Source organism: Oncorhynchus keta, chromosome 4 (assembly GCF_023373465.1).
Source record: "Oncorhynchus keta strain PuntledgeMale-10-30-2019 chromosome 4, Oket_V2, whole genome shotgun sequence".
Lineage (NCBI taxonomy): Eukaryota > Metazoa > Chordata > Actinopteri > Salmoniformes > Salmonidae > Oncorhynchus > Oncorhynchus keta.
Genome location: NC_068424.1, coordinates 31500766 through 31515142, shown reverse-complemented (window position 1 = coordinate 31515142; position 14377 = coordinate 31500766). Strand labels below are relative to the sequence as shown.

At 42.9% G+C, this 14377-nt stretch overlaps 1 protein-coding gene across 2 annotated transcripts in view; it reads right to left on the bottom strand.

The window, feature by feature from the left end:
• Positions 1-14377, bottom strand: part of LOC118373688 (collectin-12-like) — a 64404-nt gene that overhangs the window by 14243 nt on the left and 35784 nt on the right. For both annotated transcript variants that reach the window (XM_035759899.2, XM_035759889.1), the window contains one exon: positions 2988-3110. In XM_035759899.2, coding sequence (XP_035615792.1) covers positions 2988-3110 — 123 coding nt within the window. The remainder of the gene's footprint in view (positions 1-2987; positions 3111-14377) is intronic.

Genomic DNA, 14377 nt, shown 5'->3' with positions numbered 1-14377 from the left:
TATGCATATCCTTGCTTCAGGGCCTGAGCTACAGGCAGTTAGATTTGGGTATGTAATTTTAGGCAAAAATGTTAAAATAGGAGCGGATCCTTAAGAGGTTTTAATGGCTACCACAGTATTTTGCAGCGATACACCATCCCATCTTGTTTGTGCTGAGTGGGACTATCATTATTTTTTCATCAGGACAATGACCCAACACACCTTAAGGCTGTGTAAGGGCTATTTGACCAAGGAGAGTCATGGAGTACTGCATCAGATGACCTGGCCTCCACGATCACCCGACCTCAACCCAATTGAGATGGTTTGGGATTAGTTAGACCACAGAGTGAAGAAAAAGCAGCCAACAAGTACTCAGCATATGTGGGAACTCCTTCAAGACTATCGCAAAAGTATTTCAGGTGAAGCTGGTTGAGAGAATGCCAAGAATGTGCAAACTTGTCATCAAGGCAAAGGCTAGCTACTTTGAAGAATCTCAAATCTCAAATATATTTTGATTTGTTTAACACTTTTTTGGTTACTACATGATTCCATATGTGTTATTTCATAGTGTTGATTTCTTCACTATTATTCTACAATGTAGAAAATAGTCAAATAAAGAAAATCCATTGAATGAATAGGTGTGTCCAAACTTTAGACTGGTACTGTATGTTTCACATTTTCACCTTCATAGATGACTAACCACCCAAAATACTTTTGAAATACAAAAGCAACTATGACAGTTTTGAGAAAGCCATATGATCTATGAAAACTCCCTGTCGATTGAAAGAGTAGTTTTACCTCAGATTGGATAGGTATGGCCAGTCTGAATGAAATGTTCCATTGCAAACTAAATGAGACACATTTCCAGACACCATACACTGCTGTACCACACAGAGCTCAAAAGACACACTCACATTAAACCGTACATTTACTATACATTGTTTCTCTGCATAACACACACACTCAAACACACACACACACACACCAACACTCACATACACACACACACACACACACACACACACACACACACACACACACACACACACTGTATAATATCTGGCCAAGAGCTATGCCCTACTATGGCATGTGTAGTAGGCCAGCTGTGCTGCAGCTGTAGTTTCTGGGTGTCATCCCTTCCTCACACACAACACACACACCCACACACTGAGCAGGCACTGAGTATGCACGCACAAAAGCATACATACACACATACACACAACATGACAACTCTGCTTATTTTGGCTAAAGCTCTGATTATAGCCCAGAATTTAGTGGCAGATCCCATGCACACAGCCTGAGCACAGAGAGAAACAGAGGAAAATAAAGAAAGGGAAAAATAAATTAATGCTGCAAGAGTGCTGAGTGAGGACAACGAGTGGGGAGACTCCCCCTACACCCTCTAATCCCCCTCTATGTGTCCTCTCCTTCCTCATATTCATATTTCTCTGATCCCTACCTCATCCAAACTGGGTCGTGTCTCAAATGCCACCCTATTCCCTATATAGTGCACTACTTTTGACCAGAACCCCCTGGTCAAAAGTAGTGGACTATATAGGGAATAGGCTGACATTTGGGATGCAGCCCTAGTCTTGCCTGCAAGGAAAGCCTATATCATGGAGGTTCTATATCTCAGTGGAGACCACATACACACCATAAAGAGATAAAGAGACAAAGCGAGGACATTGTTATGGGTGAGAGTAGAGAGCACAGGGTCAGAGATATGCTGTATTCTACAGTACAGAATACAGATGTGAGGTGAATAGAGCATTTGAGATCTCACTCCACATAACCATCTGGACCTGACTGCATGTTTAGGCTGTGGAGCTGTGGTTCCCTGGACAGCCCAGTACTACAGCTCCGCCAGTAAAAACCCAATTTCAGTTGGTTCTGCTAGAGTGGCACCGGGTTCACCGCTCATCTGGTCTAAATTAGGGATGCATTAAAACGTGCAGTGGGGAGCAAGGATGAGGATTGACTGCTGACTGACTGAACCCAATTGTGAGTGTAAAGGACATTACTTTTAATGCAGTTGAGAATCCCCCAATAACCACGAGAGATGTAAACCAGTGTCATTTTGAGATGTTGTAAATAGAGGGGGGACACGTGTACACATATGGGAATGGTTTAGCGCAATTATCACAGGAACAGTCTTAAGTTTGGCCTTCGGACCGTTGCGGGACAGTTTTCCCAAAGCTGGAAAAATCAGAACGCAGGAAGTGGAGCTCAGCAAAGCCGCGGGTTGGTTCCTGGAGGTGTGATTGGGGGTGTTGGTTAAATAAACAGAGACAGGGTGAATGGGGGGACGTGTGCAGGGGTGCAGGAAGGGTGAAAGGGGGGAGGACAGACAACGGCACTGAGGTTTCGTGGAAAAGCAGAAAAAAGGGGGCAGGCTGCGGGTGGCAGACTGTGTGTAAATGTTACTTTCGAGAGAAAAGGGCTTGTTTTAGTTTCAGAGAGTGTGATGATCTCTCAGAGTTTCCATGACTCTTCCACTTACCTTTAATGAATAACAATGAAACAATGTCCGACAGCATCTATGTCATGTTTGGGCAGACCGAATGGGGTCACTGGGGGGGATGTTAGGCACACAAACACACAACACACACACAGCCTGGTCCCCCCCACACACACACTCTCCAATGTAATCTTATTTCCTGGCAGGATATTAACAAGGACCCCACGCACAGTTTGGACAATCACTTTCTCAACAAACCAAACGACTTCAGTGAAATATGTCAAGTAGCAACGTGCAGGTTTGTTTGACCGATGCCAGCCACCACGGTTGGACAATGACATACACTTTCTATTCTATGTCTCAAAAGTAGCATGCCCTTTTGACAGACACACCAGCATGAAAATATGTCTCTCCCTACCTCTTTAAGGTTGACACCTTATTCCCTATGGGTCCTGGTCAAAAGTTGTGCACTACATAGGGAATAGGGTGCCATTTGGGACGTAGGCATGCATGCACTCTGACTGACAGATCGATGTGTGTCTCCGCTTACCTTTATACCCAAGGACAGCCACAGCGATGGTGAGTAGAGTGCACAGCACGTAGAGTAGTGCTATGGAGGTCTTTAACGCCCACTCATTCTTACACTTAGTGCACTGGGTCCCCTCCTGGATCCCTACACAAGGGAGAGAAATGCAGATGAATAAACATTTGGGAAAATAGTTAGCATATATCCTTTCCTTCCTACATCAATATTCACAATGTAACCATATGAAGTGAAAGGATGTTATGGCTATCATACCATACTACATTGTATGAAGGTCCTGGGTCTCTGTGCATTGCCTGTGGCAGGGTTATTCTACTCTTACCCTACGAGGTCCAGAGCCTGCTGGTTTTCTGTTCTACCTGATAATTAATTGCACCCACTTAAATCAGTCCCTGATTAGAGGGGAACAATGAAAAAACATAGTGAAACTGGTTTCGAAGTCCAGAGTTGAGTTTGAGGGGCCTAGGGGACAGGGTGCCATTGTCATAAGTAGTGGACTATATAGGTAACAGGATGCCATTTGGAACACATGTGATCAGGTGTCTATTGTGGCTCAGATGGCTGCCGAGTCAGGCTATATGGAGACAGCAGCGAGCGAGGTCAGAGTGGGGCCTAGCTGGCCCTATGTGGGCTGGGAATCTGGGGTCTATCCAGGTTCTGGGTCTGAATCTCCAGATCAACACATCTGGACAAACAGCCTGGAGGCCACATTAAAGGGCCCACTGGTCCCCTGAGGGCCCAGTTGGTGAGGGGGTGAGGGACACCAAACAAACACATAAGATGAAGAGATATGATACCAACCTCCTCTGATTCAAACCATGGACCTTCAAGTGGGGAAAGTCACAGAGCCACGCACGCATTCTCCTACATTCTCTTGGAATATTTCTTTCCAAGGATATCTTTCCTGACAGATGAGTGCCGAGATCCGCAGTGCTGACGGGAACACAGCTGTATTTCATTTGAATTCAGGAAGTGGGGGAAAATGAAAGGTCTGCTTTCCATGTACCTGAAATAAAACTCCTTTGCATGTTCAGCGCAAGGAAAGCCACTTCCAAGACATGGAAATTTCCATGGTAACACAAAGGCAGCCTGTGCCAATGCAATCTTTGCGTTAACACTTCTTGGCCTATGCTAAATATATGCCTATTGAGCTTCCTGTTTTGTTTAATGTGATTATGATAATGAATTATATCCTAATAATTTCCATTAAAAGCATTGGTGTAGAAATGGTGATTTCCATTGTAGCCTAGTCTTAAAAATAAAGGTTCCAGTTGGAACCAAATAAGAACCTTAAATAGGATGGCTCTTTGAGGAAGAGCACACACCCTATTATTTTATGCAAATAAGGTGTTTAGACGTATTTACATATTTCCCAGGGTGCCTTTCAAGTTAATTTTTAGAGTACCACCCATGACTATGTTTTCTAGTAACAGAGACATGGTTGTTTCTTTCATTCATTTTTATCCATGTTACATTTGCCGAGTGAGATCCTAATTGAATGAGTCAATGTTTAAAGACAATTTATATTTCATAAGGCCTTATTTTGAGGGTCTAGTTAAACCCTAACAAGGTCACCTGAAATTCATGGTTTTACAGCCCACAGCAGGCCTGTAAAGTAATGTGTTATTCTTATTAGAAACCAGACAGAGTAGGGATAACCAACATTCTGAATTTGTTTTCACCTGCAACCTATATTCAGAATGACTGCTAGGGTTGGGAGGACTAAGATACTGTATGATACTGCCTAAAGCAGGGGTATTCAACTCTTACCCTACAAGATCCAGAGCCTGCTGGTTTTCTGTTCTACCTGATAATTAATTGCACACAGCTGCTGTCCCAGGTCTAAGTCAGTCCCTGATTAAAGGGGGACAGTAAAAATAATATTCATAATGCAGTGGAACTGGCTTCAAGGCACAGAGTTGAGTTTGAGGGACCTAAAGCATCTAAACTGGAACAACTATTTCAGTAACGGGTGCAATAAGTCCAAGTAACAGATTTGATTCGTTTAGAAAAATGTACGTTATTTATATTTGAGTAGCATAAGATTAGTTAATCAATCAAAAACATAGATATTGAAACAAACAATTCTAAAAATCAATGCATGCTGTGAAATATGATAATGATGGGGGTGGTTTTGCTTCAGCTATGGTTATTAACACCAACACTGAGGTTATTTTACACCACTTAGTGTTAATTTGACTCTTTACAGTGTTAATTTAAGCCTAGATTTAAGCCTAGTGTAACTAGAAATGTTACACTAGTTAACACTGCCCAATGTGCTCTGTGCTATGAAAGGGACACATCTGCAGCCTTCCTTACATTTCAAGAACCTTTTACAACTTTGAAGAACCATATACGCCACGCGAAGAACCCCACTCTTAACTAAAAGGTTATTCTTTATCGGGCAAGAGTTCTCCAAGGAACCTTAAGAGCTGAGGAAGAACCCTTTAAGAATCTTCATTTTCTTTAGTGCACTGGAACCATTTGGTGCCAGAGCACTTGAGTCACCACCCATACAGTTGAAAAGAGGTATAGCTAGCAAGGGATAGCTTTAGCCAATTAGGAAAAAAACTGGAGTGATCAGGTTGTCATTGTAAATAAGAAATCCTTTTTGAATTGATTATAAAAAGTTTGTCAGGTTTGACTTGAAGATGCATTGTGTCCACACAGCCAAGTCAGAGTGAACATTTTCTTCACCTGAATGAGTGTTGAGGCACGGACAAAGCATACGCAAACACAGTTCCACACTCCAAGCTTTCACTAGCTCCTAGCCAACCTTGAGTCATTCATGTTGACTCAACTCCCTGGCGGTTCGAGCAAGCAGCAGTCCACTAACTTCACTTTAGCTCACCGAGGCTAATTATGCACTCCCCATCACCCCTAACAACCCCATGGAGCACTTCAGCAGTCGGCACACTGCTCGATGACACAACATGTTAAGACAACACAACTGGAGAGCTGTTCTTTTCATTACTGTTACTCTTTAACAGCAGTCACTACAGCGCATTCGGAAAGTGTTCAGGCCCCTTGTCTTTTTTCACATTTAGTTACCTTACAGCCTTATTCTAAAATGGATCTATTTTATTTTTCCTCATCAATCTACACACAATGACAAAGCAAAAATAGGGTTTTTAGAAATTTTAGGTTGTCCTTCTGGAAGATTCTCCCATCTCCACAGAGGAACTCCGGAGCTCCTTCAGAGTGTCCATTGGGTTCTTGGTCACCTCCCCGACTTTTCTCCCCCAATTGCTCGTTTGGCTGGGCGGCCAGCTCTAGGAAGAGTCTTGGTGCTTCCAGACTTCTTCCATTTAAGACTTATGGAGGCCACTGTGTTCTTGGGGACCTGCAGATTTTTTGGAGTACTTCCCCAGAGCTGTGCCTCTACACAATCCTGTCTTGGCGCTCTACGGACAATTCCTTCAACCTCATGGCTTGTGTTTTTTTCTCTGACATGCACTTTCAACCGTAGGACCTTATATAGACAGGTGTGTGTTGTTCCAAGTCATGTCCAATCAATTGAATTTACCACTGCTGGACTCCAATCAAGTTGTAGAAACATCTCAAGGATGATCAATGGAAACAGGAAGTACCTGAGCTCAATTTCGAGTCTCACAGCAAAGTGCCTGAATACTTGTAAAAAAATAAGATATCTGTTTTTATTTTTAATAAATATGCTAAAATCTCTAAAAACCCGTTTTCACTTTGTCATTATGGGGTATTGTGTGTAGATTGAGGAGGAAAAATATAAATTTCATCCATTTTAGAATACGGCTGTATCGTAACAAATGTGGAAAAATGAAAAGGGTCTGAATACTTTCTGAACGCACTGTAATTACAGCAAAATAAGGTAATCAAGAGAAAGTCAAAGAAGAGAGTAGAGAGTAGAGTAGAGTAGAGTAGAGTAGAGTAGAGTAGAGTAGAGTAGAGCGTAGAGATGGACAAAAATTGATAGCAGTTGGAAAGCAGCAAGAAAGAAGAGAGTAGAGAGTAGAGTAAGAGTAGAGCGTAGAGATGGACAAAAGGCGATAGCAGTTGGAAAGCAGCAAGAAAGAAGAGAGAGGAAAAAGACAGAGAGGGAAAAAAAGAGAATGAGACAGAAATGAGAGAGAGAGAGAGAGAGAGAGAGAGAGAGAGAGAGAGAGAGAGAGAGAGAGAGAGAGAGAGAGAGAGAGAGAGAGAGAGAGAGAGAGAGAGAGAGAGAGAGAGAGAGAGAGAGAGAGAGAGAGAGAGAGAGAGAGAGATATGAATGATAGCACCTGGTCACCTTGCTATCCTGACATCACATGTTTCCTTTTGGAGCTGAGGTACCTTGTCCAGCTCTCAGTGAGTCACGAATGGCACCCTCGCATGGCTTATGATGCCCCCATCTATAACTGGCCCCTCAGTGGCCCCCTTAACAAGGACTAGTGCCTACCAAGAATATCTCTTACAATCACTGTGCAAGTTCTGTGTGTGCAGTCAGTTACACAGAATCACGTCAGACAGGTCCAATAGCAGCTGATAAATGGCTTGGTCAGTGACAAAGATCCGCTTCAATCTGTGGTTTGCCTCTATGCATAGATCGTTGTAGATCATAGCAATGGTCGTTGAGTATGTAGCCGCCAGGGCTAAACAAAATGGATATCAGAGCTTCCGAACATTTATAACGACTGACGTGTGTTTGGAGTACAAACCAATGCCGGCTTCCACTGCTAAACAAGCACATGAGAACACCACTTCAAAGTCATCAAAAAGCCTTGCGCCAGAAACAGCAGTGCTATCTAAATATGTTGACAGAGTTCTTATACATCTATTGCTCTGAAAGTAAATCAAAACACTAGAAAATGAATTTCTACAATACACAGACAAGGCATTCCAACTTTTTCGTCATTAGTCAATGTTGATAGGATCAACCGAGCTCCCAGGATTAGCTGTCCAAGTATTCAACATGGAGGACAGCTGTCAAAACACAAACATGGCCGCCACAACAACAAAGCAACATGCAATCCCCCTCCATTTTCCAGCTCATTCCATCCCTACTCTTTCCAATCGATGGTCAGGTTTAGAGAGAAGGGGGCTGGAGGTATCAGATGAAGCAGCTGTGTTCTGTTGGGCTCTTGTGTTTTTCTGCACCCCAGTGAGATCTCAGTGACAGTCTCAGTCCAAGGTCGTGATCCAAAGGTCATGGCTTGGTTGTTTGTCGCCCAGTGGGTGACTTCCTGGATGGGCCCTTCAGTCTGACAACAGACACAGGCTATGTCCTAAATGGCACCTTTATTCCCTTTGGTCAAAAGTAGTGCACTATATAGGGAATAAAGTGCCATTTGCCCTGGTCAAAATTAGTGCACTATATAGAGAATAGGATGCTTTTTGGGACACCGTATAGATGCTGGACTCCTGACTGCGTCACATCAAAGTTAGGTCAATAAACATTGTCACTCACTGGGAAAGCATCGTTATGTTCATGCCGTAGGCACCTGGGATAAAAGGCCACCAGATTCCCTTGTTGAATGTTAGAAGCCTAGTAATCATCTGACAGATGTACAATGGATAATTCAAACAAAATGTGAAACATAAACTTTCTGTCCTCATATCAGATCACCAAACCAAATCCACAAAACAGACGGCAACATAGAGTAGAGAACCACTGATAGCTGATGCCATTTAAACATTGAGTTTTGAATTTACCAGAGATGAAGAGGCAAAGCGAGAGGTTTTACTCCGGCCGAAATCTGTCAACGAAAGATAAGCCCACGAAGTGACTGTAGGCTACAGTGACTATACACATTTTTTGAGGAAGGATCTGAGAGAAATTAGAGCAGACTCCAGAGAAATGGAGACAAGAATGAATGAGGCGCTTCCTTCTTCACAGTTTAACAACAATGTGTTGTCTATCTGTGGAGTTTCATGGTTCCTTCAGACTGGCTGCTACTCATTCAATTGGACAGTGGGTCGTCATCACTTGCCACAGCTGCACGGTCAAACCTAGGTTAGCCTTGCCGACCACGACCACAAAACAACCAACATCCAGGATACTGAGACCGTACTGAGACCACAGACTGACAAAAACACTTTTATTGCTCACAGCAAAACACAATGCTGCTCCAAACACTAAGAACGTTTTCCGCAACAAGTAAAGAACACCAATCTCTTTTCCAAACTAAGTGCTGTTTGGGATGAACAGTGTATGCTATTGTTCTTCTAATGTTATTGAGTTCTGAAATGTCCACCTTGTTCACATCGGAATATGCTGTTATGTCCCAGAGCTTTTAATAACGTTTGGTCAGTTTACTGGAACCGTATCCTCACCAAGCCTCATCAACTTGTTCTCTTCCACAAATCGACCATTAAAGGGTCACTCTGGGATTAGAAAAACATAAAACTGCTCAAGTGGCCAATGGCTTGTGTCATTCATTTCACAGTCCGAAAACGGATGTACCAATCCCGGATTGCCCTTTAAACTCTTGGCCAGAATGTCAAACGGGACGTCCCTGGGGCAAACGGTCGAGCAGAAACGTACAGCCTTGCTCATTAGAAGAAAGGGTTCATTTACAGTAAATATGAGGAGAAAGCTATATTAACCGATGAGGAGCGGAGGTCAGTGAGAGGAGGTCAGTGAGAGGAGGTCAGTGAGCGGAGGTCAGGCTAAGAGGGATCTGGAACTGTGCCCTGCCTAACATACACTCAAACCCTTTCCAGAAATCAGCACAAAATCAGCTCCAGGAGGGCAATCATCGCATTGCTATGTGAAAGTGAACCTCTGGCATCACGGATGGTTGAGATGGTTGAGAAATAGACTAGTTAGATAGACTCCTGGTGAGAGCACATAAAGACAATGGACAGTCATGGAGAACCTTGTTATGCCAAAAGACCAAAACGGTGTCTTTCGAAAAAGCAGGACAATACGGTTGGAATGGTACATTTGTTTTGTAAATCATGCTAAATTCTGGACTTTTCCTGCAGCCCATCTGTGGCTCTTTACTCCAAATAGAAATGAGAAGTTTAATAAGATCGTTTGATATACTGTAAACCAAGCCAAGAGCTCTTTTTACAATGTGGAGGGGGAGGAAGGCTCAATGACTGACTCATACGCAGCGCGGACTTCTTCATTGGCATAAAGTAGTACAAAGTACGAGACAAAGTGTGTGTGTGTGTGTGTGTGTGTGTGTGTGTGTGTGTGTGTGTGTGTGTGTGTGTGTGTGTGCGTGCGTGCGTGCGTGCGTGCGTGCGTGTGCGTGTGCGTGCGTGTGTGTGTGTGCTTATGCCTATGTCTCTTTGTGAATGAATATGCATGAATAAACACATTAGGAAAGTTGAGAAATACACCTAGGGCTGTAGCGGTCATAACATTTTGTCAGCCGGTAATTGTCAAGCAAATAACTGCCTGTCTCACGGTAATTGTCACTTAATTAACATAAACACATTCAGCATCTCTTGGTTTCCACACAAGCCACTGATGAGGACCTTTGGAAAATCTTAATTTGAAAAAGTCTAATAAATCCATTTAATTAAAACATTTTTTTTTACTTAACTTTTATTTAACTAGGCACGTCAGTTAAAGAACAAATTCTTATTTACAATGATGGCCTACCCCGGCCAAACCTGGACTACGCTGGGCGCCGTATTGTGCGCCGTAATATAGCCTACACCTTCACAATAAATCTATAATTTATTTTAGACAGGTCTGAAGAAACACGATATGAAGAAAATGTAGTCTATTTCAGATGAACAGAATAGCATACTCTGAGTTGTCCTTATGCTAGGCCCTGATCTGGGCTACACTATTTCATTTAGCAGACACAATTTGGATAGAATTCCGTGGCATTATTTTATATTATTTTATAGTATGAAGAATACAATTGAACATATGTTCTCCAAACGATTTGAGGGAGTCCGCAAATGCGACTATTCGGTGTTGAGCAGTTAACAAAGAAACAGGTCCTCCTGTATACTTAATTTAGAGTTATTTATGCAACTTATTTGTGATACAAATGTTGGGATATATGTTTTGATTGTTAATACATTCTATGGTTGTATGATGCGAATCTAATGATGATTTGAAAAAAGTCTCATGGCTGCACACACTTCATCAGTCTCTCATTCACAATTTGACAAGCACTTAATAATGACTCTGTCACACCATCCTTCGCTTTGGCTCCCCATCCTGTCTAGCTCAGGTGTTCAGCGTCGCCGGCCTTCTAGCTGCTGCTGAACCTACTGCTGGCAAATGCCCTTCACTCATCAACCCCGGACTTGTCTCGTCATCATTACAAACACCTGGTTCCAATCCCCACTCTATCACTGTATATATACTCCCTCTGACATTTGTCTTTGTTGGTCATTGAAAATGTTACTTGTTTTCATGACAGGAATCTTGCCTACTATTTCCTGAGTACTTTATATTTTGCACTTTGGGTTCATCCTGTGCCTTTTTGTTTATGAAGATATATTTTGAGCACAATATCTTTTGGGTTTCGTCCCGCTTTGATCTATGGTGCTTAATTAAATACAATAGTTCTAAACCTATGGCTGCCTCCTGCCTACTCCTCTCTACACCAGTGACAGCCTCAAATTTCCCAGCTTCATCTCCTTTGTGTGGCCGTAAAACCCTAAAAAAAATCCATGCCTTTTGTGTCCAGTTTCTGTTGTGCACTTGGACTGAATATAATCATCATAATTCCCTTCTCCTGGCTGTGTGCTCTGAAGCACCTCTCACTCACATGGCTCTCTCAGATTCTAAATTATTATTAGCCAAAGCTTGTCACGTGATCGGGTCCTTCTCAAAGGCTACTAATGAAGACATACACCTCGGGGACGCAACTGCAAGCGTCCTTTCAAATTCCAATATATTCCATATTGAAGATGTTGGAAGAACTGTCCACGTTTACATTTCGTCATCCAAAAAGATAGTCAGCCAACAAGATGAGTAGCCCTAACGAACAGCAAAAGCACCAGCCTATGTCAATCTATTATCCCCCATAGTACAAAAGGTGACCTATTCTATTCTGCACGAGAAATTAATATTCCAAGCATAGTCAAGTGAAAGGTGAATATGTGTGACATTTGTTTTGATTTAGAATGGACCAATATCATGCACCTGTTTCAAAACTTGGGAGGGGGAAAAATACATGTCATCTATGGGCTTAAATAGCGAATGGAGGACGCTTTTCCCATGGTTCATTTTCATGCCAGCCAGGTAGGCTATACTCCTGTTGTAAAGATAAGCAATGTGTTCGAAATTAGGAAAGTTGAGAAATGAATATAGTAGGTCCTCCTCTTTTTAAATATGGGATCCTCCTCTTTTTAATAGAGGCCATTTACACTAGATAATTCCCATTAAAACTCTTGTGTTCTCACGCAATTGCTCATGGGCTCTCATGAAGTGTTTGATTAGAATCTCGATGACATTTGCAATGATATCAGAGTGTTTAGAGGGACAATAGAGTGCTGAGTACCAGGCAGTAAGTTTGGTTGGCTACTAATGACCATCAGCAGCATCAGAGCTTAGAGAAGGCTAACTACCGTGACTAAACGGTCACATGCAATTTGACTGCTGGCATGACTCATGACTGCCGGTGTGGCGGTAATACGGTCACTGTAACAGCCCTACTTACACCAATGTTAAATCCTGTCATTAAATGACAATGCATAAAGCCAATGTATTTGTGTGTGACTGACTAGGAGGTATCACTGTGGTTGGTACAGCAGAGACCCAGCTCTGCTTCCCATTACCAGGATTCTACTCTGTGGGGAGGGGGAGGTCAGCCACCGTGGGTTAGGGCTTGGTTCAACTTTACGCACAGGCTCCAAACTGGGCCTCCAAGCTAAATAAGCTAAATGTGCTCAAACAACCATTCAGTCCAGCTCTGGTCCTGGCAGTACAGCCTGCCTAATAACTGACTGTTTAACAGCTTGGATTGAATCGAATCCAAAAACATGTCCCCTGTGTTCACTTAGTTTGTACCTGTGAATGACGTAATACATAGCGAGTGGAGGAACCAAGCTGGCCAGAGGGCTCTAAGTTCATGCAATCGTTCTTGGGGGCCCCAGGAAACTGACACCATCTCTGCTGCATGTGTGGCCTGATTTAGACTCCATCTCTTGTATTACATGTGATGGAAACCATACGCCTCCACCACACGAGACAGGCGGGGGTGATGCGAGCGGTTATGAGTGAAGAGGGATGGAGGGAGGGTGGCAAAGAGGAAAGGGGGATGCTGAGATTGAGATACAGAGGATGAGGGAGAGAAATGTGGAGAGGGGGGACAGAGAGGAACAGAGAGAAAGGGGGAGGATACAGAGAAACAGAGAGAGAAGAAGAGGACGAGAGAAACATGGACAGACATAGAGAAAGCAGAGCAGATGTAGTAGTGACAGTAGAGAACAGGCAGTAACTCCTGTCACACTACAGTAAAGTGTGACGAGCCAGGCAGGAAGTGTTTGACACTGTGACAGAGATCTTAGGAGAGTCTGAGACAGGGATCTGCCACGTCCCCATAGATGGAACCAGTGATCCTCCTACCAACCCACAGTCATTCTATCACATATCTACTGGTCTCAACTGGTCTCTGCTGGTCACCTACTGGTCTCTATACTCTTAGAAAAAAAAGGTTATTTGCAGAGGGATCGGGTGCTACCAAGAATATTTTTGATCAGAGGAACCACTTTTAGAGGATTTTTTATTTAACCAGGCAAGTCAGTTAAGAGCAAATTCTTAATTACAATGACAGCCTACCCAGACAACGCTGGGCCAATTGTGCGCCACCCTATGGGACTCCCAATCACAGCCGGTTGTGATACAGCCTGGAATCAAACCAGGGTCTGTAGTGACACCTCTAGCACTAGAGATGCAGTGCCTTAGACCACTGCACCACTCAGGAGGATAAAGTGTTTTTGTAAGGCAAAGGGTTCTAGCTAGAACCTTTAACATCCTAAGAACCGATTTTCTTTTCCAGGCAAGAAAGATTCTTTGCAAAGCAAGAAGGGTTCAACATATAACAAATATCATATTTCCCAGCATGCTCTATTGCAGGGTGATTTTCACAATTGTTTGTTTTAATATCTGTGTTTTTGATTAATTGATACATTTTATGCTACACAGAGATAAATAGCATACATTTTTCTAAACTAACCCAATCTGTTAGTAGTTGGATTTATGGCACCCGTTACTGAGATATTGTTCCAGTTTAGATAATTGAGGTTGTCTCAATATTCAATCTTCCCTGCCTTGGCAGTCATTCTGAATGTAGGTTGTGGGTGATTAAAAAAATATCCACTTGTTGGATCTCTTACTCTGGTTTGATTCCAATAGGAATTAAACACCACTTTGCAAGTCAACATAATGTGACTTGCAGGTCTGATGTGGCCTGTAAAACCAGGAGTTTATACAATGGGTGGGTCTAATCCTGAATGCTGAT